The sequence below is a fragment of the Myotis nattereri genome (genome assembly GCF_964212035.1).
Source record: "Myotis nattereri genome assembly, chromosome: 4".
Taxonomy (NCBI): domain Eukaryota; kingdom Metazoa; phylum Chordata; class Mammalia; order Chiroptera; family Vespertilionidae; genus Myotis; species Myotis nattereri.
The window spans coordinates 55,343,853-55,370,413 of record NC_138079.1 but is presented as its reverse complement, the minus strand read 5'-3'; the positions used below and the strand labels follow the sequence as shown (position 1 = coordinate 55,370,413).

The 26,561-nt window shown below is 44.6% G+C and overlaps 1 protein-coding gene across 1 annotated transcript in view; it reads left to right on the top strand.

Moving 5' to 3' along the window:
* Positions 1-7,088: 7,088 nt before the first annotated feature.
* Positions 7,089-26,561, top strand: part of ERAP1 (endoplasmic reticulum aminopeptidase 1) — a 32,765-nt gene continuing 13,292 nt past the window's right edge. The window contains exons 1-10 of the mRNA XM_081088661.1: positions 7,089-7,754; positions 11,297-11,435; positions 14,970-15,104; positions 18,347-18,467; positions 19,234-19,388; positions 19,732-19,845; positions 21,048-21,179; positions 24,215-24,346; positions 24,505-24,576; positions 25,912-26,066. Of these exons, the coding sequence (XP_080944787.1) occupies positions 7,222-7,754; positions 11,297-11,435; positions 14,970-15,104; positions 18,347-18,467; positions 19,234-19,388; positions 19,732-19,845; positions 21,048-21,179; positions 24,215-24,346; positions 24,505-24,576; positions 25,912-26,066 (1,688 nt within the window). The 5' untranslated portion in view covers positions 7,089-7,221. The remainder of the gene's footprint in view (positions 7,755-11,296; positions 11,436-14,969; positions 15,105-18,346; positions 18,468-19,233; positions 19,389-19,731; positions 19,846-21,047; positions 21,180-24,214; positions 24,347-24,504; positions 24,577-25,911; positions 26,067-26,561) is intronic.

Below are 26,561 nucleotides of genomic sequence, written 5' to 3'. Positions count from 1 at the left end.
AGCCAAACCCTCTGTTTTATTGCTTCATTTGTTGCGCACTTGGATTCTGAAGAGGGAATCATGGCCAGTGTAACCGAGTCTAAAGTCTGAGCAAGAAAGAGCTTGTGAGAGAAGAGTCTAGAGATCTGTGCCGGTGGCAGCGCTCTCCTTACGGACATTTCAGCTCTCTTCTGCCCACATTCATACACAACACCCCTCCCGCCCCCATTTATAGCAGCCTTCAGTCTGCTTGGTGCCCTTCCATCCTGATCTTCAAGATATATTTTAAAGAAACTGTATTTAGAATTAAAAGGGAACCATTACATCCCAAAACATACATATAAAAGGGAAGAAAGGCATGAGGGTCCTGGACAAGAACCTCTCATCCGAGCAAACTGGGATCACTCACTGACGCCTGGAGGCGTGGGAGGCCATAGCTATGCATTGACGCCCCTGCCACACTTGGGAAGTCACCTGATCCCAAAGCCCTGTTCCTTGTTGAATTTTAGTGAAAAATTTCCCTTAATCACACCCTGGTTGGACCTGGGGACAGGGTGTTAATATTATATTACAAAGTGTCCTTGACTGGAGAGAATATGCAGAACAAAGTGTATTTTTCAAAAGGATGCATAAGACTGGAGAAAAAGAGTTGGCATTTACTGTTTCAGTGACTTGAAACACCAATTCCGAAAAGTAAGGAAGCTAAAAGGGAAGTGAGAGGAGAAAGCCCGAGTACAGAAAGAAAGGGGTCCCAGAGGCAGGCGGCACAGTACCCTCACCAGCTTGTCGCATAGGGTGAGTATGAACATCTGTGACTTCGTTTACCATCAACTGTTCAGAGACAGGCCCGGGAAACGGGGTGTGCATTTCATTCAGTGTTAAATGCTTTCATGGGAGCGTAGCAATGGTTATTTGATCTGTTAAAGCAAGATGAACGTTTTAATGTGGGGAGCAGCAAATCTCTGGGGTCCAGGTCCCCGGGTAGAGGTGGGGAGGTTTCGGGAACTATCTATACCTCCTTCCTTCTTGGAGGCGTCCCTAGTGAAACCACTCTCCACTGAAAGCCTGGGGGCTTAGCATTTTGCAGCTAAGGGTTCTTCTGGGTCCCTGATTCTTTCTGAGGCGGCCAACAGCTCTCAGCCCATTTGCAGAGAGAGATGATGGTCACCCGCTGAGTCCAACCGGGTTGGGGGTAGGGGGGTGGGGATAGGGGGGTAGGAAAGCCCGTCCCGGCTGGACGGACGGACGGAGGAGTCAGCTCCCTGCCCCAGGAGCACCTGCCCGCTAATTAGGCCCCAACTCCGCTGCGACAGATGTTACCAATAATAATAATACTAATAAAAAAACACCTCCATGGACACACGCAGAGAAAATGACTCGAGTCAGAAAGGGTGCTTCCCCCCCTCCCCCCATGGCAGCCCCACTGCTTCCCAGACTTGATCCGCGAGTTCCCGCCGAGGGACCGGCTGTCTCCGTCGCGCAGCCCCAGGCCGGGTCTCCCCTTCCCAGCTCCCGCCGCAGCCCGGGCTCCCGCGCCAGCCTCGAGGCCCTCGCGCCGCTGCCGCGTGCGGCTCCCGGGCTCCACTTTCACTTTCGCTCTCGGGCGTGCGAAGCGGCGGCGGCGGCTGGAGGGCGAGCGGCCGGGTCCCGGACCCCCAGGTACAGCGGGACGGTCCCGGACGCGCCCCGCGGGGAGGGGGCTGCGTGGCTGGAGAGGGGCGTGGTCCGGCACCCTCCCTGCGCCCCGAGGAGGCCGGAGGCCGGAGACCGGGACGGGGGTGCGGGAAGGAGGGCCCCGGGGCTGCGACGCGGATGCGGGCAGTTCCGGAGCCCAGTGCGCGGGGAGGGCTGCCGGGGCGGCGGCCGGCGGGCCCGCGGGGGGCCCTGTCCGCGGGGAAGGGGGGGGCGCAGGGCCGGCGGCGCACCCTCCGCGTGCTCGGGGCTCGGCCGCGTCCCCCCGGGCTGGAGCCGCCCCGTGCTCCGCCTCGCGGCGGCGTGTGCCACCGCCCGTCCCCGGACTCCCAGAAGGTGGGTGGCGGGGTAGGAGGACTGGGGCGCCTGGCGGGAAGGTGCCCGAGGGACGAACAGGGCTTGGGTCACTGCTGGGCCGGGGGATGGGGGTGGGCGGGCTGGGACTGGCGTCTGTGAGTGTCCCAGGGACCCATCCCATCTCTCCGAGCTTCTGATCTCCTTGCCAGCAGCTCTCTGCGCTCACTTCCTCGCTCTGGCCGGCTTCTGTCCCGATAAAGCCCTCGCGTGGGAGCGAATCCGCGCCCTCTCTGGGCGCCCTGCTGGCAGGTGGCTGCGGTGCTTTCCCAGGAAGAGGACAGGCGCGTCCTCGCGCTCCCGGGCGGGCTCCGTGCAGACTGCGCGCGGGCAGGTGCAGGTGCCGAAAGAAACGCTGTTTCTACAAGTGCCCAGAGGGTTCGCTCTCAGCTCAACTCAACTGGACTCAACTCAGCGTGTAGTCAACAATTTTTAAAAATACTGCAATTGGCCAGAGTTGCCTGTTTTCCTATGGAGTTGAAGTCGTAACTAATACCTAGCATACTTTCAGGTGGGCCTGAAAAATAGAAAAAATTCTAGTATGTTAAAGAAAAGAATTAATTCAACACTTTTGTTATTTACCCGCACTGACAGGTTTATCAGTGCTTGTAGTTTCTTTGTGCAGAAGACTTTGGAAGAAAGTCAGTTACCTCTTGGTGATCGATTTCACACACCCCTCCTCCCCCAATAAAAGGAAGGGTGAAGAACAGAACCAGTTGCCCCCGACTTCCTGTGTGAGTGGGAAGAGGCAGCCTAGATACAGTTCCTGAGGTATCATGGACTCTGTCTGCCTTTCAAATTAGGTACTGTTACCGCTGCACTTTCCTTGACAACAGTGACTGTGCAAGATTCTTTAGTTAAGATCGGCTGCTAAAAAAATAGTGTTTAAGAAAAGTCCTTTAAACCCTTATCCGTGTGCTCCAAACCTGTGTATTCAGCTGCCTACTTGATATTTCCCCTTGGCTATCTCATAGATACCACAAGTTAAAAAAAAAAAAAAAAAAGAGCCCTGATTCCTCTCCCCTTTAAATGTATTCAGTCTCGAATCTTCTCTGTCTCAGTAAAGGGTGCCTACGACTACCCAGATGTTCATTCTAGAAACCCGGCAGCAATCCCGATACATTCTTTCCTTGTCCCCCACTTAGGATGTGTAATCCCCCCCCCCCACTCCTCTCCCTCTCTGTATGGACACCACCTCAGTATAACCCGCCAGCTTTCTTTGTCTAGACTACTTTCTAATTGGTCTCTTGGCCTTCACTCTTGCTCCTTCCTAGTCTTCCCTGCTTCACACCAGAGTGATTTTCTTAAAGTGTGAACTGGATCCTAAGACCTGCTGGCTCAAAGTCTAGTGGCTTCTCATGACGCTTCGGATTGGGTCCACAATCCTTAAGCTGCGTGCTGTGAGACCAGACACCCCCCACCTCCACCCCCACTGCTTCAGCCTGCAGATATGATTGCTGTTTCCTGTGTCTGGGAAATTCTCCCTCCCCATCTTTGCGTAGCTCACACAAATTTGTCCTTTAAATCTCAGCTAAAAATATCCAAGAGCCCCATGTAAACTGGCCTGCCGTGTTATTCTTTCAGTATGTGTGTGTCCTTTTCCTTTATAGGTAGTCACTGTTGGTAACTATATATAGATTTGTGTGAACTTGTTAGCCTCCTCCCCCCACACTGTAAGCTCTGTGAGGAGAGGGACCTGTGCAATTTTGCACTGCTAGTGGTCAGCAAAACCCCTGACACATAATAGGCCCTCAATAAATATTTGTGGAACGAGTGGTTGAAAATATTTTAACTCATTTAATCTTCACGATTAGCTCAGAAAGCTGTTATTCTCATATTACACATGAAGAAAATGGAACCTGCATTAAATCACCTGCCCAAGTTCATACAGTATGTGGCAGAGCAAGGCCTCAAAGCCAGGGTTTTTCTGACTGTAAGCCTAGTATTTATATGATTAGTATAGCTGTAATTATATCTGTATGTCTATGCAGGCATGTAGTCTGACATTTAAGTTGTCTGTATTACATGTTCCATTTTGGTTTCCTGGCACTGCATCCTCCTTGGGACACAGCCATGTTCACTTTGGCCCCCACCCCTCATGGACTCAACCCTGCGCATCCTCTGAGTGAGTTCTCACTGCCGACCGCTTTAGCAGCCCCTGGGCCTTGCTGTCAGCTCAGAACCAGTTGGAATTTTCAGGTTTCCTCTTGGCTGTTGGAGAACACTCCGGGACTTCCAAAGTCCTCACAGGCCTGAACTTGGACCTTCACTGCACTCTTTTACCATCCTGGGTCACTGGCCACACCCACTAAGCTACTGCCATCAGAAATTGGTCCCCCACTTCAAGGGAAATCCATTATTCTCCCCCTGCCCTGGGATTCTGCCTGAGGAGGTAGGGGCAAGACCTCTTTACCATTTTGATATTTAATTTTTGTTGTTTACCAGTTCGCTCTGATCCTCTGGAGCTGGAGGCATCCTTTAGTTGATTCTGAGACCAAACAAACAAACAAAAAGCTTGTTTTCCCCACCTGTTCACATCTCTTTTCTGTTTTATTTATTTGGATGATGCCTTTTGAATTGGGTGTCTCCGTGGTTGGCTGTCTCTACTGCGTTGGTATCCTTTCTGTTTAGCCTGAAGGCCTGCTCCATGGGGAAGGGAAGGTAGGTGCCCTTAGCTGTGTGTTTGGGAAGGGAATAGGATGGAAAGTGGGGGGTGGGAGAGAGCACATCAGTGATTACCTTGAACTATTATCCCCCCATGTAGGGTTCAACGGATAAGACCAGAGTTTGGCAAGAATTATCTAGGAACTTTTCAACCTGTCTCTTCAATAGAATTTCTAGGAAGTTTTTTAAAAAAATTCTGATGCCTCATCCTCATCACCATAGATTCCAGTTTAATTGTTTTATTTATTTTTTAATATATTTTATTGATTTTTTACAGAGATGAAGGGAGAGGGACAGAGAGTTAGAAACATCCATCAGCTGCCTCCTGCACACTCCCCACGGGGTAGTGTGCCCGCAACCAAGGTACATGCCCTTGACCAGAATCGAACCTGGGACCCTTGAGTCCGCAGGCGGATGCTCTATCCACTGAGCCAAACCAGTTACGGCCAGTTTAATTGTTTTAGATAGGGATCTAGTCAACAGTTATTTTAAAAGTCTCCACGGTGATGTTAATGTGCAGCCAGAGTTGAAAACCACTGACATGTAGGGGGAAAATCCCATGCACCACCATCTTTTCGAGGGATCCATGTTGCAGCATTACTGTTGTTCTCATCTGATCCAAATGTCTAGGAGACGGAGGAGTTTGAGGGAATTACCTGGGCTCACCTGACAGGGACCCCTCCTGGCAAACACCCAGTAGAGATACGTCTTTATCAAAGACAGAAAGAAATATGCTGGGCTCGCCCTTAAGATTCACATTCCTTTTGTGTCCTATGGCCTTAAAATAAAGGGCAAAATGTGGTATGAATCCCAGGATGCTTTGAGCATAATCTGAGTCTCCTCTTTGCTTAATGAAAAATCACGCTCCATTACATTCTTCTAAGGCTCCCTCGGTCCACATCAATCGCCTGAACAGCCCCCTCTCCCTTGTGCTTTAGCTCCTGCCCTGGCTTGCTCCATCTGCAATGAGTGCTTTCAGTGTCCTCCCTTCATCTCCAGGTCCAGCCTCATCTTTCAGACCACACTCCAAGGTTGGTCTGGCACAGAGGCATCCCGGAGTCACTGCAGCCAAATCACTTTCTTTAGAAACATCATTCCGTTCGTCCCGGGCACCCTCTTTTATTGTTCTTATGGCACTCCACACTTTCTGCTGTGTTTCATTATTTGTGTCTGCATGTTTTCTGCCCTTCCAGGTTTTAAAGTCCTTGACTGTGGGATTTATGTCTTGTGGGGGACTGTATTCCACACAGTGCTCAGCACATGGCCTTTCTATGTAGCAGGCATTCAACACGTATTTGTTGGGTTGATTGTAAGAGAGAATCCAGGTGCCGGGTGGGTTTGTCACACACTATGGTGAAAATCACCATAAACTGTTTCAGTAATTCTTGGCTAAATAAATATCAGATGAACTTTTGGCACGATAATTTGACAAAGATACCAGTGTTCCTGAAGGTCACTGTTACGGATACTTCCCTTGCTCCCCTTGCTACTCAGTATCTACATCTGCTTCCTGTGCTCCCTAGGTTTTATAAAGTCTCTGGGTTGTAAGCTTTGTGGGACGTAAGGCTAGTCTCCACTGCAGACGCTGCAAAGTCCTGATTCTTGCTCTCTCCACCTCCCTGCCTGGTAGTGTGGACACTTCACCTGGGCTCCAACAGTGGTAGTTGAAAGTCGGGACCCTGAAGCTGGAACAAGCAAAGCACAGTTGCAGGAGCTGTGGAGAGCTCACTGTAGTGGTGCCTATAGCTGTGCCAAGCATCTGATCTCCAGGGCAGTAAGGCGCTGACTTCCTCCAAGGCGTGTGTGTGTGTGTGTGTGTGTGTGTGTGTGTGTATGTGTATGGTGGGGGTGGGGGGGAAGAGCGAGGGGGGGGAGGGGCGGTTCTCTGTCAGGGGTGGGCAAACTTTTTGACTTGAGGGCCACAATGGGTTCTTAAACTGGACCGCAGGGCCGGAACAAAAGCATGGATGGAGTGTTTGTGTGAACTAATATAAATTCAAAGTAAACATCATTACATAAAAGCGTATGGTCTTTTTTTTTTTTTTTTAGTTTTATTCATTTCAAACGGGCCGGATCCGGCCCGCGGGCCGTAGTTTGCCCACGGCTGGGTTAGGTGCTTCTCTGATGTGGTCCTGGCGGTTCATCTTTGCCTTCATATGAGCCTGGTTTCCCCAAAGTCCTGGCAACTCTGCAACCTATTTAGTGAGCTATTCAGGATCTTCAGCCAGAGCTTGCTCTGTTGCTTTCAACCAAGAACCCTACTGATAAAGTTAATTTAAACTTTGAAAACCAGATGATGCCTTTGAGTAGGTGTTAATGATTGTTGATAACCATAAGCTTTTTTCTTCTATGAATCAATAACGCTGGGAAGGTCATTTTACTTTTAGGAAAAGACCAAATACTTTTGTTGAAAGTTTATATCTGCATTTGCCAATGCTAGGTGGATACATTCTGAAATCATCATGCTGTCTTAATAATATTTTAGTGACTTTTTTTTGTTTTGCTTTTTTTTTTTTTAGGGTAGTTTGAACAATGAAGATGATATCTCTGTCCAGCAAATGGTCACTTAGAACCATGTCATTTCTACCTTCCTCGCTGTTGATTCTCTTAGTTGTGCCCACTCCTTCCTGCTGTCAGAGGAGTGAAACTGCGCCTCCAAGAACTAGTGATGGGACCCTGTTTCCTTGGAATAAGATGAGACTTCCTGAGCACATCGTCCCCGTTCATTACGATCTCCTGGTCCATGCCAACCTCACCACTCTGACTTTCGAGGGGACCACAGCAGTCAGCATCACAGCCAGCCGGCCCACCAGTGCCATCATCCTGCATAGTCAGCACCTGCAGATACTGAGAGCCACCCTCAAGAAGGGAGCTGGAGAGACGCAATCCGAAGAACCGCTGCGAGTCCTGGAATACCCGCCTCGTGAGCAGATCGCACTGCTGGCTCCCAGGCCGCTGGAGGTGGGGCTCCCGTACACAGTTGTCCTTGGTTACGCTGCCAATCTTTCTGAGAGCTTCCGTGGATTTTATAAAAGCACCTACAGAACCAAGGAAGGGGAAGTGAGGTATTTTTTTTCCTATTATTTTTTAAAGCTTCACATGCTGCCCACACTACATTTATTATTTCAAATGGATTGTCTTTTAAAATTCCCGTGAATGTTGAATTCTTTCTGTGGTGTTTGGCTTTTACATCTTCTTTGTAGAGTTAAAAATGGCAGTAGTTTGTTTTCTTTTTTGGATTTCATTTTTCATTCTGTTTTAACCAATTTTCTTGCTTTCAGCTCTATCAGAGTGAATAGCTATTTTATTTCATTAGATTTCTGGGATGTAATAAGCATCTTTAATTCTCTTGGCCTATGTATTAGTTTTCTAGGGCTGCTGTAACAGAATACCATAAAGTAGGTGGCTTAAAACAACAGAAATTTATTCTCTCACAGTTCTGGAGGCTAGAAGTTCAGAATCAAGGTGTCAGCAGGCCTGTCCTCCAAGTCTGAGTAGAATTCTTCCTTGTCTCTTCCTCACTTGGAGTGGCCATTGGTCCTTGCCATTCTTGGGATGGTAGCTACACCAGTCCGGTCTCTGCCTCTGTTTTATGGGGCCATTCTCCAAATTTCCCTCTTCTTATAAGGACCCCAGTCATATTGGATTAGGGCCCAATCTGATGGCCTTATATTAACTTGATTACATTTGCAAAGACCCTATTTTCAAGTAAGTTACATTCACAGATATTAGAGATTAAGACGTCAATATATCCTTTTGGAAGACATAATTCAACCCAGTCTATGAGAGGGAATACTTTCCTCTCAGTTAAAAGTTTTTAGGGATTTTCACCTGCCTTGTTTTAGTTCTGTTTTTAAGGAGGTATAATTTATTTTGTGAGATTTTATGCTACATTTTTAAATTAAGTTTTATTTGTCAGTAGATTATATACTTTTCTGATTTTATGTATTTTTTTGAAGTAAAAAATAGTCAGATGCTACCAAAAATAATTTTTATTTTTAAGAAAGTAAAACTTATCCCACTCCTAGCTCCTAGAGATAACCACTACTTCTATTTTACTAGTAGGGGGAACATCCTAAAGACTTCTCTCTGAATATGTATATACATTACTTTATGTAAATGGAAGATATATTTCGTTTTCTGTTTTAGAAGGGATTTTTAAAAATATGTTGAGAAGATGTTTTATATAGATGGCTATCACTGTACATCACTTTAAAATGTATGTTTGTGCACTGATTTATTAACTAATCCCCCACTGATGGGGATTAGGTTGTTTCCAAATTTATAACATCAGCAACACTTTGGGGAACATCTTCATAAATTATTTCTTTGGAATAAGTACCTAGAACTAAAATTGTTAAGTCAAAGGATCTACACATGTTTGATTCCCTTGCCATATCCCTCACCTCTAATCAATTTTGTGTATTGGCAATCTTTTTAGAGCCAAAAGCCTACAGATATCTCCTTTTAATTTAAATTACATTGATAATTGAGGAAGTTGGGCAGCTCTTGATATATTTACTATTTGAAGGGTCTTCTTTTGTGAATTGTCTATTTATGATCTGTGTCTGCTGTTCCACTTGGTTGCTGGGTATATTCTTACTCATTTTAAGAGCTCATTATCTGTTAAGACTCTTAACCCTTTGTCAAATACCTTTCAGTTTTCTTGGGTTTTATTTGTCTTTTCACTTAGTGTATGATAGCTTTTGTCATATACTGTAAAATATTTTTTAGTAGTATAAAATCCATCTATCTCATGGTAACATTAGAAATTAAAACACACACCTATTTTATTTTATTATTTTACTAGAGGCCCGGTGCACAAAAATTTGTGCACTTGTGGGGGGTCCCCTCAGCCCAGCCTGTGCCCTCTCGCAGTCTGGGACCCCTCGGGGGTGACCACCTGCTGGCTTAGGCTTGCTCCCCGGGGGATTGGGCCTAAGATGGCAGTCAGACATCCCTCTGGCAGCCTGGCAGCCCTTGGGGGATGTCCACTTGCCAGTGGGGAGCAGGCCTAAGCTGCAGTCAGACATCCTTAGCGCTGCTGAGGAGGCAGGAGAGGCTCCCACCACCACCGCTGTACTGACAGCCATCAGCCTGGCTTGTGGCTGAGTAGAGCTCCCCCATGTGGGAGCGCACTGACCACCAGAGGGCACCTGCCCCCTGGTGGTCAGTGTGTGTCATAGTGACAGGTCATTATTCCCAGTCTTTCTGCTGTTAGGGTCAGTTTTCATATTACCCTTTTACACCAGGATAGAGGCCTGGTGCACAGGTGGGGACTGGCTGGTTTGCCTTGAAGGGTGTCCCGGATCAGGGTGGGGGTCCCGCTTGGGTGCCTGGCCATCCTGGGTGAGGGGCTAATGGCTATTTGCAGCTGGTCACACACCCTTCAGGGTGGGAGTCCCCACTGGGGTGCCTGGCCAGTCTGGGTGAGGGGCTGAGGGCTGTTTTCAGGCTGGCCAGTGACTGAAGCTCTCAGCCTCTCCTTTTTTTTTTATTCTGGGATTTATTTACCTTCTATAATTGAAACATTGTTGCCGTCACTGGCCTCCCAGCTCTGAGGCTGAGGCTGGTTGAAAGCAGGTATCTGGAGTTTGTTTAGCTTCTATAATTAAAACTTTGTTGCTTTTGGAGCTGTTGCTTTCGGGCTCAGAGCCAGGCTGCGGCAGGCAGGGAACCTTGGCTTCCTCCATCACTGGAGCAAGCAAGCCTCCTGCTTGCTTCAGCTGCGTGGCTGCTGGGCACCATCTTTGTTGGCAGTTAATTTGCATATCACCCTGATTAGCCAATGGGAAGCGTAGCAGAGGCACGGTTAATTACCCTTTTTGTCTTTTATTAGATAGGATTTTAACTAGAGGCCTGGTGCATGGACTCATGCAGCGGTGGGGTCCCTCAGCCTGGCCTGCGGGGATGGGCTGAAACTGGCTCTCCAACATCCCTTGAGGAATGTAGTAGTGCGAGAAGTGGTAGGCAGTCAGGGAGGAGCCCGAGCCTGAGCCTGGGCCAGGCACTGCACAGCTCCCGCTCATCTCGGCCTGCTGCACCTGCCGCTGCCATGGTCTGGTCCAGATTGGGGAGGGGCACACAGGGGGAGTGTCTGCGGGAAAGGCTCCCTCTGCCGCAGCTGCACTCGCCAGCCATGAGCCAGGTCAGCTGAGCAGTGCTCCTGCTGTGCTGTGGGAGCATGCTGACCACCAGGGGGCAGCTCCTGTGTTGAGTGTCTGCCCCCTGGTGGTCAGTGCGTGTCATTGCTACTGGTCAACCTGTCGCTTAGGCTTTTATATGGTATATATAGATTTGATTTTATTTGTCTTAAACAAAGGAAATTTATTTTTCCACAGTTCTGTAAGCCAGAGGTCTGAGATCAAGGTGCCAACAGGGTTTTTTTTTGTTTTTGTTTTTTTCTGAAGTCTCTCTCCTTGGCTTGCATATGGGTGCCTTCTCCTGTGTCTTCACATGCTCTTCCCTCTGTACATGACTATGTCCTAATCTCCACTTCTTATAAGGACATTGGTCACATTGGGTGAAGGCTCGCCCTTCACACACACCTATTTTAGAGTCCCTGGTACTTCATGCTGGATTTTTATCTTGTTTGTTGTCATCTTAGGATTCTTGCATCAACACAGTTTGAACCTACTGCAGCCAGAATGGCCTTTCCCTGCTTTGATGAACCTGCCTTCAAAGCGACTTTTTCCATCAAGATCAGAAGGGAGCCAAGGCACCTCGCCATCTCCAATATGCCATTGGTGAGCCTGAACTCCTCCATGTCTACTCACGGGAAAACCCACTGATTCACTGTGACTTGCGTTACCCCAACAATAGTTGTTATTCAGCTCCCTGTTTCATTTGTTTTATTGCCTGACAGATAGCTAACTTTTCCTTTTTATTTCTAGCCTATGCTTTTGTTTTAAGCAATCATTTCTTTGTAGTCAGAGAAAAAATGTCTCTAAAAACATGCAAGATTTCAGGAAGAGTGACATTCTAGGTCATCAGTGTTTTCAGGAGGGATTCAGTCTGATGAATGCAGGTCCTTCACAAAGCAGTTTCACTTACGTTTTCTCATGATCTTTTAAAGGGATTTTAAAGAGCATGCTTTGTCAAGTAGGGCCCTATTTCTAGTCTGTAGTTATTTTCTATAATTTCTATATTTAACATTAACTATGTAGTTTGTAACCATATGCACAAAATTGGGCGGATAGAAAAAGGGGAAAAGTAATTTTTTTCAGAACATTACAGTACTGAAGGTTAGTAATGATAGATAGCTCAGTTTCCTTTAAAGAAACCATCATCCTTCAAATTTCAAAGCAGATGTGGAAGTGTTTCCTCTGATTTTCAAAGTGACCAGAAAGATGACTGTGCCAAATGAATATAGGACGTAAGTGCCACTGTCCTATGATTCTGGTAGCTTAGAAAAAAGCATCAGCTGAGCTGTCATTCTGCAACAGATGCACGCCAACTCCTGAAGCACGTATTTGTCCCGAGAGGCTCACTGTGGATGAGACTCAGTGTGGACCCTTTGTCGGGAGCCCTGAAAGGTGACCCTCCTTATCCCTGTGCAACATCTTCGCATGATGGGACCCAGAGTGCCACAGACCAACCTCCAGGACAGTACTTCTCAACCTTTAAAACTCTGTATCCCCTCTACAAACCTTAAGGGTCCCTTCCTCAAACAAGGTTCTGACAGGTCCCCCATAGAGGACTGTCCCCTATGAAAAGCATTCTCTGAAAATCCCTGCCAGCAAGAACTTTTGTCTCCCCCTCCCCACATTCATATATGAAAAGATAAGAAAAAATTTTGTCATTTTTCTAATATATGTAAATTTGAGATAGAGAACATGCTTTTTCATAGTTCTCCCCCAATATGATGGTATTGCTCTCAGGAATGGGAGTGAGTTCTCTAATTAGAGAATTACAGCTTTAAGAGAATAAAGGAGCCAGGAGAGACTGATTACACAAGGTTGGTGAAGAAATTCGTAGGCTTGCAGGGTGAAGGCCAGGAGCCCCCAGGGCTTTGTGAAGATGCCATAGTCTAAATCCAAGAGTATCCAGGACCCACTTGAGGATAGGAAACTCTTTAATACAGTGGTTCTCAACCTTTTGGCCCTTTTAATACAGTTCCTCATGCTATGACCCAACCATAAAATTATTTTCGTTGCTACTTCATAACTGTAATGTTGCTACTGTTATGAATCGTAATGTAAATATCTGATATGCAGGATGGTCTTTGGCGACCCCTGTGAATGGGTCGTTCAACTGCCAAAGGGATCACGACCCACAGGTTGAGAACCGCTGCTCTAATGTAATATTGCCCTTTGGGCAGGATAGCCCTCCCCTGTCCGAGTGAGAGGGGTCTGAATCAGGCTGCAGACTGGAGTTGAGGGGAAAGACAATGGAGACTCACAGGATCTTTTTTGGAGGCTAGAAAAGCAAATAGTTAATTACATTTATTAGTTTAGCTTACTTTTCTAGTAATTAGCACAACATCAGGAATGGAAATTTTGGTTAGGGGTTGGTAAAGGCATTTTAAAAAGAAAAGGTAGTTTTGGGTCCTTCAAGTGTAAACCTAGGTTGGCTGTCAGCATCAAGGTTTGAATGACCAGAGGGTGACCAGCTGGTGAATATTAAGAAGGACCAGGGCCCAGAAATTGGGTGGAAATAAGACGAAAGGAAAAAAGCATATGTTAACCATGGAATGCTCCAGGCTAGTTTTGGAGGGTCCGTTCTCCAAATCCTGGCCCAGTGCTTCCTGTTGGCGGAGGTACTAGACCAGTGACGGCGAACCTATGACACGCGTGTCAGAGGTGACACGCGAACTCATTTTTTTGGTTGATTTTTCTTTGTTAAATGGCAATTAAATATATAAAATAAATATCAAAAATATAAGTCTTTGTTTTACTATGGTTGCAAGTATCAAAAAATTTCAGTATGTGACACGGCACCAGAGTTAAGTTAGGGTTTTTCAAAATGCTGACACGCCGAGCTCAAAAGGTTCGCCATCACTGTATTAGACTTTCTTCTTTGGGAGCAGGTACCTCTCTCCCTCCACCCCACTCTGCTAGGCTGCCTCCTGAGTGCACTGAACAGCTGATTCCAATGAAGCAAATCACTTTGGAGGAGGTTTTCAGGGCAGGCCCAGGTACGGGTTACTTGTTTGGGAAAACAGAAGCTCATTTTAGGCTTTGTAATCGTTACATACTTGCCCAGTGCAGAAAATAAATTAGACATTACACCGCTAGATAATTCTCATACCTGTATTTAAGGACAAGTGGACTACATCCTGGCAAAACCAGCAGTCTCAGTTTTGCTTTGTCCCATCCATATCATCATGTACCAAATATGAGTCAGTTTGCAGTCATCTGGGTTATTTTTAAGAGATGAAGTGGTGATCGTTGCACAACGCTGAATATAATTTTGAAAACCCACTGAATTTTACACTTTAAAAATTGTGGATTTTGTGGTATATAAATGATATTTCAAAAAAGAAATTGAATAGAATGGTTTGGCCTTAATGAGACAAAAAGAAGCTAGGTAGAGGGGGGAACGCAACTAGGTGGAGTTACTAAGGTACCCCAACGGGGTGGGGAAGGAAGGGCGAATGAGAGGCGTGAACTTTAAAATGCATGGATGCTGCTAAGACAGGCAGCTTGCAGATAACCGACCCCAAGCCTGAGGCATATAACTAATCCCAAGAATGTTATTAAGGCAGAATTCTTTGGTAAAAACAATCAGGAGCTAGCAAGGCTGTATCCACCCCCTAAATTCAAAAGCATGGAGCTTCCTCTCCCCCTCTTTCCTTTACCCAGCAGGCAATGGGTTCCTGATGTTTGTTTCTGTGGTGGTGGCGGGGGCCGGGTTGGGGAGCGCACATCCTGTTGCCCATGTGGCTTACAGCCATGAGCCATGGGGTCTCCACACGTGGGCTAATGGACTTCAGTTAGCTTGGATGCTGAACTACTCCCGACTGTAAGGTGGAAGGGAAGCTCTGGAGGCTGGCCTGCTCCTGGCACCCCAGCTGCACCTCTTCCAGGACTGGCTTCTCTCACTCATCTTCGGTTCCACTCACCATTTTTGCCCACGACTTCATTTTTCAATTTCATGAGGCAATGAACGTGGACTCAAAAACCCCACGTTTTGGTTTCATTGATACCTAAATTACAATTGAATATTGGAAAGAGAAATTTTAAAATAATTACACAAATGTCTTGCCATATACTTTCAATATGTCTGGTAGGAAATTATAAAATTGGATTATTTGATGATGGAAGTTATTCTGGTTTTAGGTTAAATCCGTGACCATTGCTGAAGGACTCATAGAAGACCATTTTGATGTCACTGTCAAGATGAGCACCTACCTCGTGGCCTTCATTATTTCAGACTTTAAGTCTGTCAGCAAGATGACCAAGAGCGGAGTCAAGGTGAACCTGTGATTGTCATGTGGGGTGCCCACCTGGTCCTGGTCTGCCTGGGACTGTCCTGGTTTTAAACTGGAAATCACATCCTGGGAACCCCGCAGTCAGGGGCACACCAGGGTGGGTGATCCTCCTGTCACAGACGCTCGTATTTACAGTGAGGTTCTAATCACAAAAACATGTGGAGAAGCTTGGCCTGGCGTGCGTCATGGTCCTGGCCCAGGGGTGGGCAAACTTTTTGACTTGAGGGCCACAATGGGTTCTTAAACTGGACCGCAGGGCTGGAACAAAAGCATGGATGGAGTGTTTGTGTGAACTAATATAATTCAAAGTAAACATCATTACATAAAAGGATACGGTCTTTTTTTTTTTTTTTTTTAGTTTTATTCATTTCAAACGGGCCGGATTCGGCCCACGGGCCGTAGTATGCCCACGGCTGTCCTGGCCCCACCGCTAACTGGCTCTCTGACCTTGGCCTGCCTCCCTCCCTTTGGGACTGGTTTATACGTCTGTAAAGTGTGTTAATTGGGCATGACCCTGCAATGGTTTCTAAGGTGGCTTCTGGCTATAACTTTCTGTAGTTTGGAAATGAATGCCACTGACTATCTGAGCAGGTGATTTCTGGGAGGAAGAAAGATAGAGCAGTCAGCTTGGAGTATTAAATGGCTCTGGGGAGAGCCGTTGGGCCAGGGCAGTGGTTGGCAAACTGTGGCTCACGAGCCACATGCGGCTGTTTGGCCCTTTGAGTGTGGCCACGAAGTTTCAATCGCACTGTACGTGCGCGCCCGCACGTGGTATTTTGTGGAAGAGCCACACTCAAGGGCCCGCAGTTTGCTGACCACTGGGCTAGGGAATACTGGAATACTGGAGAAAAAAATTCTCATTTCAAGGAGCACTCACTCCTTGGCTGGGTACCATTGGATAGTGAACAATCCATACAACTTTCCCGTGACACTGAATGCAAATCCGTTTTTCGGCAAGGAGCTGCAGGACACTTGATTTCGAGATAGCTCCTTTATTTGTACTGGTTTGTTGTTGTTGTTTTTTTTTTTTAAGATAAGACTTTTTTTTTTTAAATATATTTTATTGATTTTTTACAGAGAGGAAGGGAGAGAGATAGAGAGTCAGAAACATCGATGAGAGAGAAACATCAACCAGCCGCCTCCTGCACATCCCCCACTGGGGATGTGCCTGCAACCCAGGTACATGCCCTTGACCGGAATTGAACCTGGGACCTTTCAGTCCGCAGGCCGAGGCTCTATCCACTGAGCCAAACCGGTTTCGGCTATTTGTACTGGTTTTCACTGAGGCCTGGGCAGTTAGGTTTCTCTGTTAAATTGCCTTTTGTGCCTATCAGGGCTGAAGCTGCTTCTCCTTGTGGAAATACCACCACTTACCTGGGGATTTGGAGGTGATGCTGAGACTTGGATGTAGGGAGCAAATAAATTCAGCAGGGAAACTACCAACAAAAACACCCACTCATTGAGTTGCCCTCTTTTGTGAATCATTTATGAATCTTGTTATAAGGTCTCTTCTCTACTGTGATACTGTGGTTTATAATAAGAAATACATATTTTGTCTTCCTCCCGATTCTGGCAGTGAACTGCGAAAACCCTTCTGTTTCCTAAGCTAAGGGAGTGATTAAGGTGTCTCTTGTTTTGCTAATGAAGTGACCTTTGGAAAGCCCCTAGGTAACTTAAGGATGGGGGCTGGCTGCCAGGAATCAACCTGGCGATTGGAGGTTGGAACTTGCAATCCCCTCCCCTGACCTCTGCTGGAGATTGAGTTCCAGCCCCAATAGAGGATGATTTAATCAGCTTTGCCTGTGTCTGTGCCTCCACCAAACCCACAGGACGGGTCAGAGAGCTTCCAGCTTGGGAACGTGTGGATGTGCTGGGAGGGCACCATGCCAGGAGGGGGCACTGAAGCTTGGTACCCTTCCCCTGTACCTTGTCCTGCCTACCTCTTCCATGTGACTGCTGAGCTATATCCTTCTAAGGTGAACCAGTAATCTAGTAAGTCAACTTCTGGATTAAGCAAACCCAAGGAGGGGGTGATGAAACCTCCAATTCATATCCGCTAGTCAGAGGCATAGCTGACAACCTGGACTTTGGACTGGCATCTGAGGTGGGAATTGGGGGCAGTCACGTGGGGCTGAACCCTTAAACTGTGGAATTGGACGCTATCTCTAGTTAGTGTCAGAATTGAGTTAAATTGTAGGACACCCAGCTGGTGTTGGAGAATTGCTTGGTAATGTGGGGGAAACTCCCCCTACAGCCCCCTTGCAATTCCTCACACACCTCTACATTAGAACTGGGTCCCAGAATCCCTTTTACATAGTAGTATTTTTAGTCCTTTTATTTCTTTAAACGCATTAAACGCGTATTTTATACTCGGTAGTAATTGTCATGGCTAGAGTCTTTGTGTATCTGGTTCTGTGGTTTATGGTTTGTGCTGGCTCTTGCTCACGGTGTCTGGTTCCTTTGTATATATTGTGGATTATGTCTGTGAACTTGTATTGCCTGAGTCAGAGGTGGGTTCTTCCAGAGAGAATTTGGGTTTGCTCTTGTCAGGTGACTGGAAGCACTTTGGGCGGCACTTTAAATTGAATTACTGGCTTTGGGTTTTTGGACCATCTGGTTATTGCGAATCTAACTGTTAAACAGCATGAAGGTTGGCTTTTAGTTCAATTTCTCCATATAGTAGCAAAGATTGAAAACCATATTTTTTCAGTGCACTCTTCTTGAGGAAGGGGTGGTTATTTCTGGTTCGCTCACAGAAAGGGCACGTCCTTCAGGTGCAGCCTTTTGCTGAGGTGTGTCTCCTGTTACACCTACCATCTTAAACAGGCTTTGGACGTTGTCTCCTATCCCCTGAGTCTTTCAATTTTATGAAAACAGAAGCTCAAATCTCTCTGTATTGGGCTAGTGTTTAGGGCAAAAGCTGGTGGCATTGTTCTGTCTTTTGAGGGTCTTACTGTTGCTTCACTTCGGGCCTCTAAGTTGTGTGTATCACTGTCTCATGAGAACATGTAAGGAGACCTTGTTGTATATGTTACCCAGCCTTTGTAGTTGCTTTCAGAAGGGGAGTTGATCAGGAACAGTCAGCGTTAATACGAGAAATAGAACTTCCCGTTGCCTTCTTTGGTATTGGCAGCCATATTCACAATATGAGGCTGTCAAACACGTGCAGGGGTGGAGAGCAGCCACGATGGCATTTGAGTAACGTCCGTATGCCTTTCTCCTCAGGTGTCCGTGTATGCCGCGCCAGACAAGATCAGCCAGGCAGACTATGCGCTGGATGCTGCGGTGACTCTTCTGGAATTTTATGAGGATTATTTTAGCATCCCGTATCCCTTACCCAAACAAGGTAGAGATTTTGCACAGATATTACAAACTGTGGCATTTGATGACCCCAGCCATAGACAATATCCCCCTAATTAGCATCCCCGTGGTTTTCTTGCCAGTCCCTCAAGGCTTTAAAACCCTGGCAGGTGTCAACCATTGGGTTGATCCTACTGACCCCTGATCTATTCAGTAAACTAGTGATAGTAAAAGCAGATCTTGATACAGTTCCTGAGGCACCTGGCATGGAAGTAATTTCACCTTTGGACTTCAAAGAGGAAACCCAACCATATCTGTAGGCCGACAGCAAAATGCAAAGGCTGCACTTTTTCCATTATTGGCACATACTTGATAGGAACGGATAAGATGCTAAAAACCATATATTTTGAATGAATGAATTTACACAGCAGAGGAAAATGTGCATTTTCTTATAAGACCCCTTAAAATTATTTTGTGTTTGAGGTTTTTAGGTGTATAGAGATCTTGGGAATTCAAAGTAGAGTGGATTATTGAGTCAGTTGTTAAAATCATTCAATCCTAAACTCCTTGTCAGAAAGTTAGAAATGGAGTCAGGAGGCCAGAGACCCGAGTCCAACTTTGTCATGGTAGCAAAATGACTGAGCCACCAGGCGCCTTTTCTCCATTGTGAAAGGGTCTTCCAGTCTAGAACTCCATGAGTCCGCACGGGCAGCTTAGACTTCCTTTTGATGACTACATCTGTTCATTCTGAAAGGTAGGGTATTTGGAAAATGTGTAGCTTTTGAATATATTTTTCTTGCTTCCATCCCAAGATCTTGCTGCAATTCCTGACTTTCAGTCTGGTGCGATGGAAAACTGGGGACTGACCACCTATCGGGAATCTGCTCTCTTGTTTGATGCGGAAAAGTCTTCTGCATCAAGTAAGCTTGGCATCACGATGACTGTGTCCCATGAGCTCGCCCACCAGGTACAAAAGCCCACTCACACTTCTTAAATAGTGTAAACCGCGTCTGAATTGCTTTCATGGGATGTATGAGGCTGTTCATATTTTGTAGGGATAATGCTACTTTGTCTTTTTTTTCTATAAGAAAAATGATTTCTTTAAAGCACTAGATGCCATGTTTTATAATGCATATTAAAATGTTTTTCTTTTGGTAAAATGTGAGTTCCGTGACTATGTTAACATCCATGTGATGGACATTACACCGGTAACATATATTTCCTTCTGAAGGCTTTCTGTTTATGGCTGTGTAAATAAGCCAGTCCTCATAGAAGTGTGTGAATAATCTGGGGAATGTTTTTCCTTCCAGTGGTTTGGGAACCTGGTCACTATGGAATGGTGGAATGATCTTTGGCTCAATGAGGGATTTGCCAAGTTTATGGAGTTTGTGTCTGTCCGTGAAACTCATCCAGAACTGAAAGTTGTAAGAAGTATTTACTTATTATTATGAATTATTATTTTTTACATTTTAGGTTAATCTGTTGTTCAATGTTTCTGGAAAATAGTTACTGAGCTTTGATGACAGAATTCATAGGTTAATAACTTCCTTGGGGGTTTATATATGAATCATGTTCCCAAAATGCTAGTGAACTTTCAAGATATAGATCACAAATGCTTATTTCCAAATAAATTGTGAATCTATGGTTGTTGTGAAATTGCACTAAATTTTGTCCTCCCTTAATATCAGAGAACTAGAAATAATGACAGCCTGTCTGTTCTGTATCATTTCTCCAACCATCAGGTTGCTCTCTGAAGAAGTATTAGGTACAGATTGCTATTATTTCAGTAGAATTCTACTTGCCAAATCAAATAAATTATGCTTAAAGTAACTGCACACTTGATTATATGTGAACCTAGACTCATGGGTCACAGATTTAATGCTTTGGAACCTCTACATGTTTATCTTAAAAGTCACGTGTTTAACTTGTGAAAATCACATGCAGTAAAATTTTTAAAAAACCATGTAAAATTTGTAAAAAAAATTCTTTATCCTTCTATAATGATTTCAATGGTTCATATTCATTTTCTATTTTCATCTTCTATACACATAATTTATACATGTTAAAATTATTACACTATAATAGATAATAAATGTTTGTCTGTTTCCACATAATCTTTAAAAATGATTAGGTAGGCGTATTATTCTATTGGTTAATAGGCCTTAATAATCAGGTTATAGTTGGAATTTGTCCTCTTCCATTATTTTTCTTTCACTGCATGTGTTTAAAGCCAGATTTCTTTGCTTTAAAATAATATAGGCTGATTGAAAATATTGAAATTATTATACGTTTCAGTTTCTTGTTTTGTTTGGCTATAGGCATAATGGTTTGTTTTTAAGTTAATACAAACCTTTCTTTATTATAAAGTGATAAGTAAATATTTAAGATGAGGGAAATATAAAATGTTTACCTAAAACCATTGTTTCTTGGATGCTCTTTATAAGAGATAGTAATTTTATTTTGTAAATTCTAGAAGTATAGACTATATTGAAGTATTTGAAGTCTAAATTTGTATAAATCAGAAATTTGAAGTATAAATTTGTTTCCCCAGATCAAGCTATCCTCCTTTTATATTTTTCATCTACATGTAACTCATAACTGATGTGTCTTTGTTCTGTCTCAATAGGAAGATTATTTCCTTGGCAAGTGTTTTGATGCAATGGAGGTAGATGCATTGAATTCTTCACACCCTGTGTCCACACATGTGGAGAATCCTGCTCAGATTCGGGAGATGTTTGATGAGGTTTCTTATGATAAGGTAAAAATGGACTATCAGGGTGCAGTTTGGACACTAAAATTTATAAATACTGGGGTGGAGTGGTTATAGCTAGGGTTGTGGGGTGACTATCCCTTCATAAGGAGCAATCCGGATTAACACCTTCTGTTCTGACCTGGGCTGGCTGGAATTCACCCATTTAGATCTAACTTGCAGATTTGTCTCATAATTCTAAAGATTAAATTTTGGTAAATGCTTTATTCACTTTAATTATAAATGTTGTAAGTTGGAAATTCATGTCCTTGGGGGAGGCGAGGAGGCTTCTGGTTACACGGGGCCTATATCTCCTTCCCTTGGCAACATATAGGCTGCAGCTAAGTGATGGCTCCTTTATGAGGTCAGGTTTCTGCTTTTCCACTTTCCCTCCCAATGTCACCATTTCTGTTGTCTTCTCACTGAGACGGAAAATGTGTCATTTATCATTGTGCTTGGCTGTTGTTTTGTTTGCAGCAAACAGAAAAGTATTTCTTGCTTGGATGTTTTTGTAATAGTGCAGGGGAGGTAAAAAAACAAAAACAAAAACCAACACAAACAAACCCAGGGATAAACAAACACATAGATCAATGGAACAGAATAGAGAGTCCAGAAATAAAGTACACATAAGTGGTTGGTCGATTTATGATAAAGGAGCCAAGAATATACAATTGGGAAAGGACAGTCCCTTTAATAAATGGTGTTGGGAAAACTGGACCCATATCTTATACCATTCACAAAAATTAACACAAAATGGATTAAAGACTTAAACGTAAGACCTTAAGTGTAGAAATCTTTAAAGAAAACCTATGGGGAGAGCTCCTTGACATGGGTCATGGCAATGTTTTTTTTTTGTACTTGACACCAAAAGTACAAGCAACAAAAGCAAAAACAAACAAGTAGGACTACAGTAAACTAAAAAGCTTCTGCACAGCAGAAGAAACAAAATGAAAAGGCCACATATAGAATGGGAAAAATATTTGCAAATCATGTATCTAATAAGAGGTTAGAATATAAAATATATAAAGGACTTTTACAACTCAGTAACAAAACCAATCTGATTTTAAAAAGGGCAGACAATAGTGTGGTGAAGGCTGGGGGTGGGGGAGTGAGCGCAGTCTAGAAGGGGTCAATGGGGGAAAAATGGGACACCTGTAATACTTTCAACAATAACAACTTTAAAAAAATGGGCAGAGGAACTGAATAGAAATTTTACAAAGAAGACATACAGATGGCCAACAGGTACATGAAAAGATGCGAACTTCACTAATTATCAGGGAAATGCAAATCAAAACCACAATGAAATATCACCGCACACCTGTTAGAATGGCTACTATGAAAAAGATAAATAACAAATGTTGGCAAGTATTTGGAGGAAAGGGAACCCTTGTATACTGGTGGGAATGTACATTGGTGCAGCCACTGTGGAAAACACTGTAGAGGTTCCTCAAAAAATTAAAAATAGAACTACCATATGATCCAGTAATTTCACTTTTGTGTATTTATCCAAAGAAAATGAAAACACTAAAGATATATGCGCTCTCATGTTCACTGCAGCATTATTTGCTATAGCCAAGATAAGGAAATAACCTAAATGTCCTTTGATTGATAAATGGATAAAGTGTGTCACACACACACACACACACACACACACACACATCCTATACTAGAGGCCCGGTACACGAATTCGTGCCCGGGTGGGGCCCCTCAGCCTGGCCAGTGATCGGGGCTGATCAGGTCTGTCTCGCCCAGTCCCACTTGGATTTGATCAGGGCCGGACAGCTGTGGGGAAGGACTGTGGGAGGTTGGCTGGCTGTGGGAGTGCACTGACCACCAGGGGGCAGCTTCTGCATTGAGCGTCTGTTCCCTGGTGGTCTGTGCACGTCATAGTGACTGGCCGACCAGTCTTAACGATTGCTTAGGCTTTTATATATATAGATAATAAAAGCCTAATATGCAAATTGTCCCCTCGGGAGTTCGACTGACCAGGAGTTCGACCGCTTGCTATGATATGTGCTGACCACCAGGGGGCAGCGTGGAATGAAGGAAGGCCCTGGCCGGCAGCCGGGAGAAGGAAAGCCCTGGCTGGCCCTGATCGCCAGCCAGGCCTAGGCACCCTACCCGTGCAATATTATTCAGCCGTAAAAAGAAAATCTTGTGATTTCTGACATAGATGGACCTTCAGGGTTTTATGTTAAGGAAATAAGTGAGAGACAAATGCTTTATGATCTCACTTGTATGTGGAATCTTTAAAACAAAAAACAAAAACAACCAAGCTCATAGAGAACAAATTGGTGGCTGCCAGAGATGGGGGAGGGGTGCTGGGCAAAATAGATGAAGGGAGTCAGGAGGTATGCACTTATAATTATAAAAACAGCATGAGATGTAATATACAGCTTGGAGACAGTAGTTAATAATGTACTGCATATTTGAAAGTTGCTAACAGTAGATCTTAAGTCTTCATCAAAGAAGATAATTTTGTAACTATATGTGTTAATGTTTACTAGACTTATTGTGATTATTTTGCAATATACAAATATCACATCATGTTGTACACCTGAAACTAATATAATGCTATGTCATTATCTTCTTCTATATATATAAAAGGCTAATATGCAAAGTGTCCCCTTGGGAGTTCAACTGGGAGACCGAAGTTCAATTGCTCACTGTGATGTGTGCTGACCACCAGGGGGTGGTGTGAAACGAAAGAAGGCCCTGATTGCCAGCCAGGCCTAGGGAACCTACCCGTGCACAAATTTCATGCACTGGGCCTCTAGTATCTCAATAATAAAATAAGTACCAGTCCTGTTGGCAGGGATATACACTTTATGTAGACATTCAGGGATCCAAGCTTTGCCTATCTTGTGACCCTACCATTCCCTAGAGCCAAAGGGAGAGGGAGACTACCTCTACTTTGAAAGGACCTAGGAAATTCTTCCAGAAAAGGAGACTTTTAAAAGAATTATTCCAAAATAAAGTGTGATGGTAGATTAGATTGAGGAAGTATAGTTAGCACTTTTTATTTATATTGTTTGTTTTTTCAGGGATCTTGTATTCTGAATATGCTAAGAGATTATCTTAGTGCCGATACATTTAAACGTGGTATTGTACGTTATCTCCAGACATATAGTTATAAAAACACAAAGAACGAGGACCTGTGGAACAGTATGGCAAGTGTGAGTATGTTTTTGTGTATCTCTGCGCTTGGGATTGACAGGCTTATTATCATTTTGGGTGTTTGTTTTTTTCTGCATCATATTAATCCCTCTGAGAAGAATCATGAGGGTTTTCTACAGGCCTGCCTGAGAGTGACGTGTATATTTTCGGTTTTTAGATTTGCCCTACGGACAGCACACAAAGGATGGAGGGCTTTTGCTCTCGGGGTCAACATTCATCTTCATCCTCAGTAAGTTTTTACATCTGTACACGGCGCCCCTCTTCGCATTCTTTTCCACCACAGCCTTTGAAGGTCGGCTCTGTGCCAGGCTCTCTGAGGTCCTCGATTATATCACCCTCGCTCTTGATAGGATTACATTTAAACCATACCAGACTGACAGCCTTTTACAATTTTTAAAGAGTTATCTACACAAGGGGGTCGCACAGCCTTCTTTGGTAACACGTCTCACTGATACTAATTTCTTCGGCTTCACTCTGTAAAGCAGTGAATTTATGACAGGTTTCTGTGAGAGGTAGGGCTTTATCAGTCAGGCTGTGTCGATCATTTCCAGAGCTCTTCATTTGGGAGGAAACATGATGGCAGCAAGCATTCCTGAGCCCTGACTCTGCGTCAGGCACGTGCTAAGCACTTATGTGCATTATCGCCTTTACTCTTCACCGTCAGCCCATGAGTGGGGCACTGTTATCCCTATTTTTACAGATGTGAATATGAAATCCAAAGGCATGTGGTGAGTAGATTGCAGAGCTGTGATTTGAATTTAGTTCTTACTTGTGTTTTTAACCAATAAGCTATAAAGAATTCAAAAAAAAATCTGAATCAGAAAACAGTCTACATCTCTGCTTATCTGGACTTGTGGACTATTTTCCTAGGCAGCTGTGGGTTAGTCTGGAGATTTAACAGAATTTCATCCATCATATTTTTATTTTCTTGGCTTTTTTGTTTTTAGACGCAGCTTTCTTCAGAAGTTTGTGGATTAGTTCTGTAGCATATTTTATCCTTTTACTAACTTTTAAATATTTCTTAAAAGCTTTTCTTAGTATCAAAGAAAACATCCTCTTTTGAGTTCACGATTGCTTGTGGAGTGTGGGCCGTCTGAGTGTTACCGCTTTGGGTTTTGGAAGTACAGGCTCTCGAACACTTTTCCCCACCTGCTTATCTGGGAGCCAGTATTATTCTGTAGGTGTGGGACACCTGGCCACTTTCCCTCCTCTACATTCATTCATTCATTCATTCATTCATTCATGCACATGCCTACTTTGTGCCTGGTGCCACGCCCAAGGCATGCCCAGTAGAACCAGATATGGTAGCTGTTCTCAAGACACACATGTGTAGAGAAAGAGAATGGGAAGTAACTGTCAGTGCTTTCATGGACCACAATGGTGTTGTTGGAGACTGTGGGGAAGAGAGCAGGGCAGGGGCTGGGAGTGGAGGAGGGATGAGAAGGAGCTTCTCAGGGGAGGTGGCCACAGATAGCAGCTCCGTGTGTGAGCAAAAGCGTGGGTTCCGTCTTTTCTTAGTTGGATCTAAGTGGGTCATGCATCTGTGTTTTTCTGTGTCAACCAGCACTGGCAACAGGAAGGCCTTGACGTGAAAACCATGATGAACACCTGGACGCTGCAGAAGGGCTTCCCCCTGATAACCGTCACAGTGAAAGGGAGGAACGTCCACCTGAAGCAAGAGCACTATATGAAAGGCTCTGAAGGCAGCCCAGAATCTGGGTAAGGGTCCCTGAGGAAAACGCATTTGGTTGCTTCGGTACATCTGCCTTGTAGGATAAAACCTTGTTTTTGAAAGAGTGCCCTTACCTTTATTGCTAAAATATTTCAATCAAATCTGCATATCCTATGAAGTTGATTTATACACCACCGTCTCTCCAAGAGGATGAAGGTGGCTCTAAACCTTGGTTCCTCTTGGTGAAGCTGATGATATATAATTAACATGTTTTATACTTTGATAGGATGCTAATGTCCAGTTATTGGCTTGAGATAAGCTCTAAGTAACTGTCACTAAATTACAATAGTGCCTGGAAATTACTGGGAATTAGGAGAGACTCAATTCTTTTCTTTGGGAAGTCTGAGTTGGATCCTGGAACTTGTTTGCCAGCTTAACAGGACAGAAGGACACCACTGGAAAGGACACACTGCAGCTTGACTAGCCCTAGATGGACACTATTTTAAAAATGTTTTGTTTCAGAAGAATTTTACACTTAATAC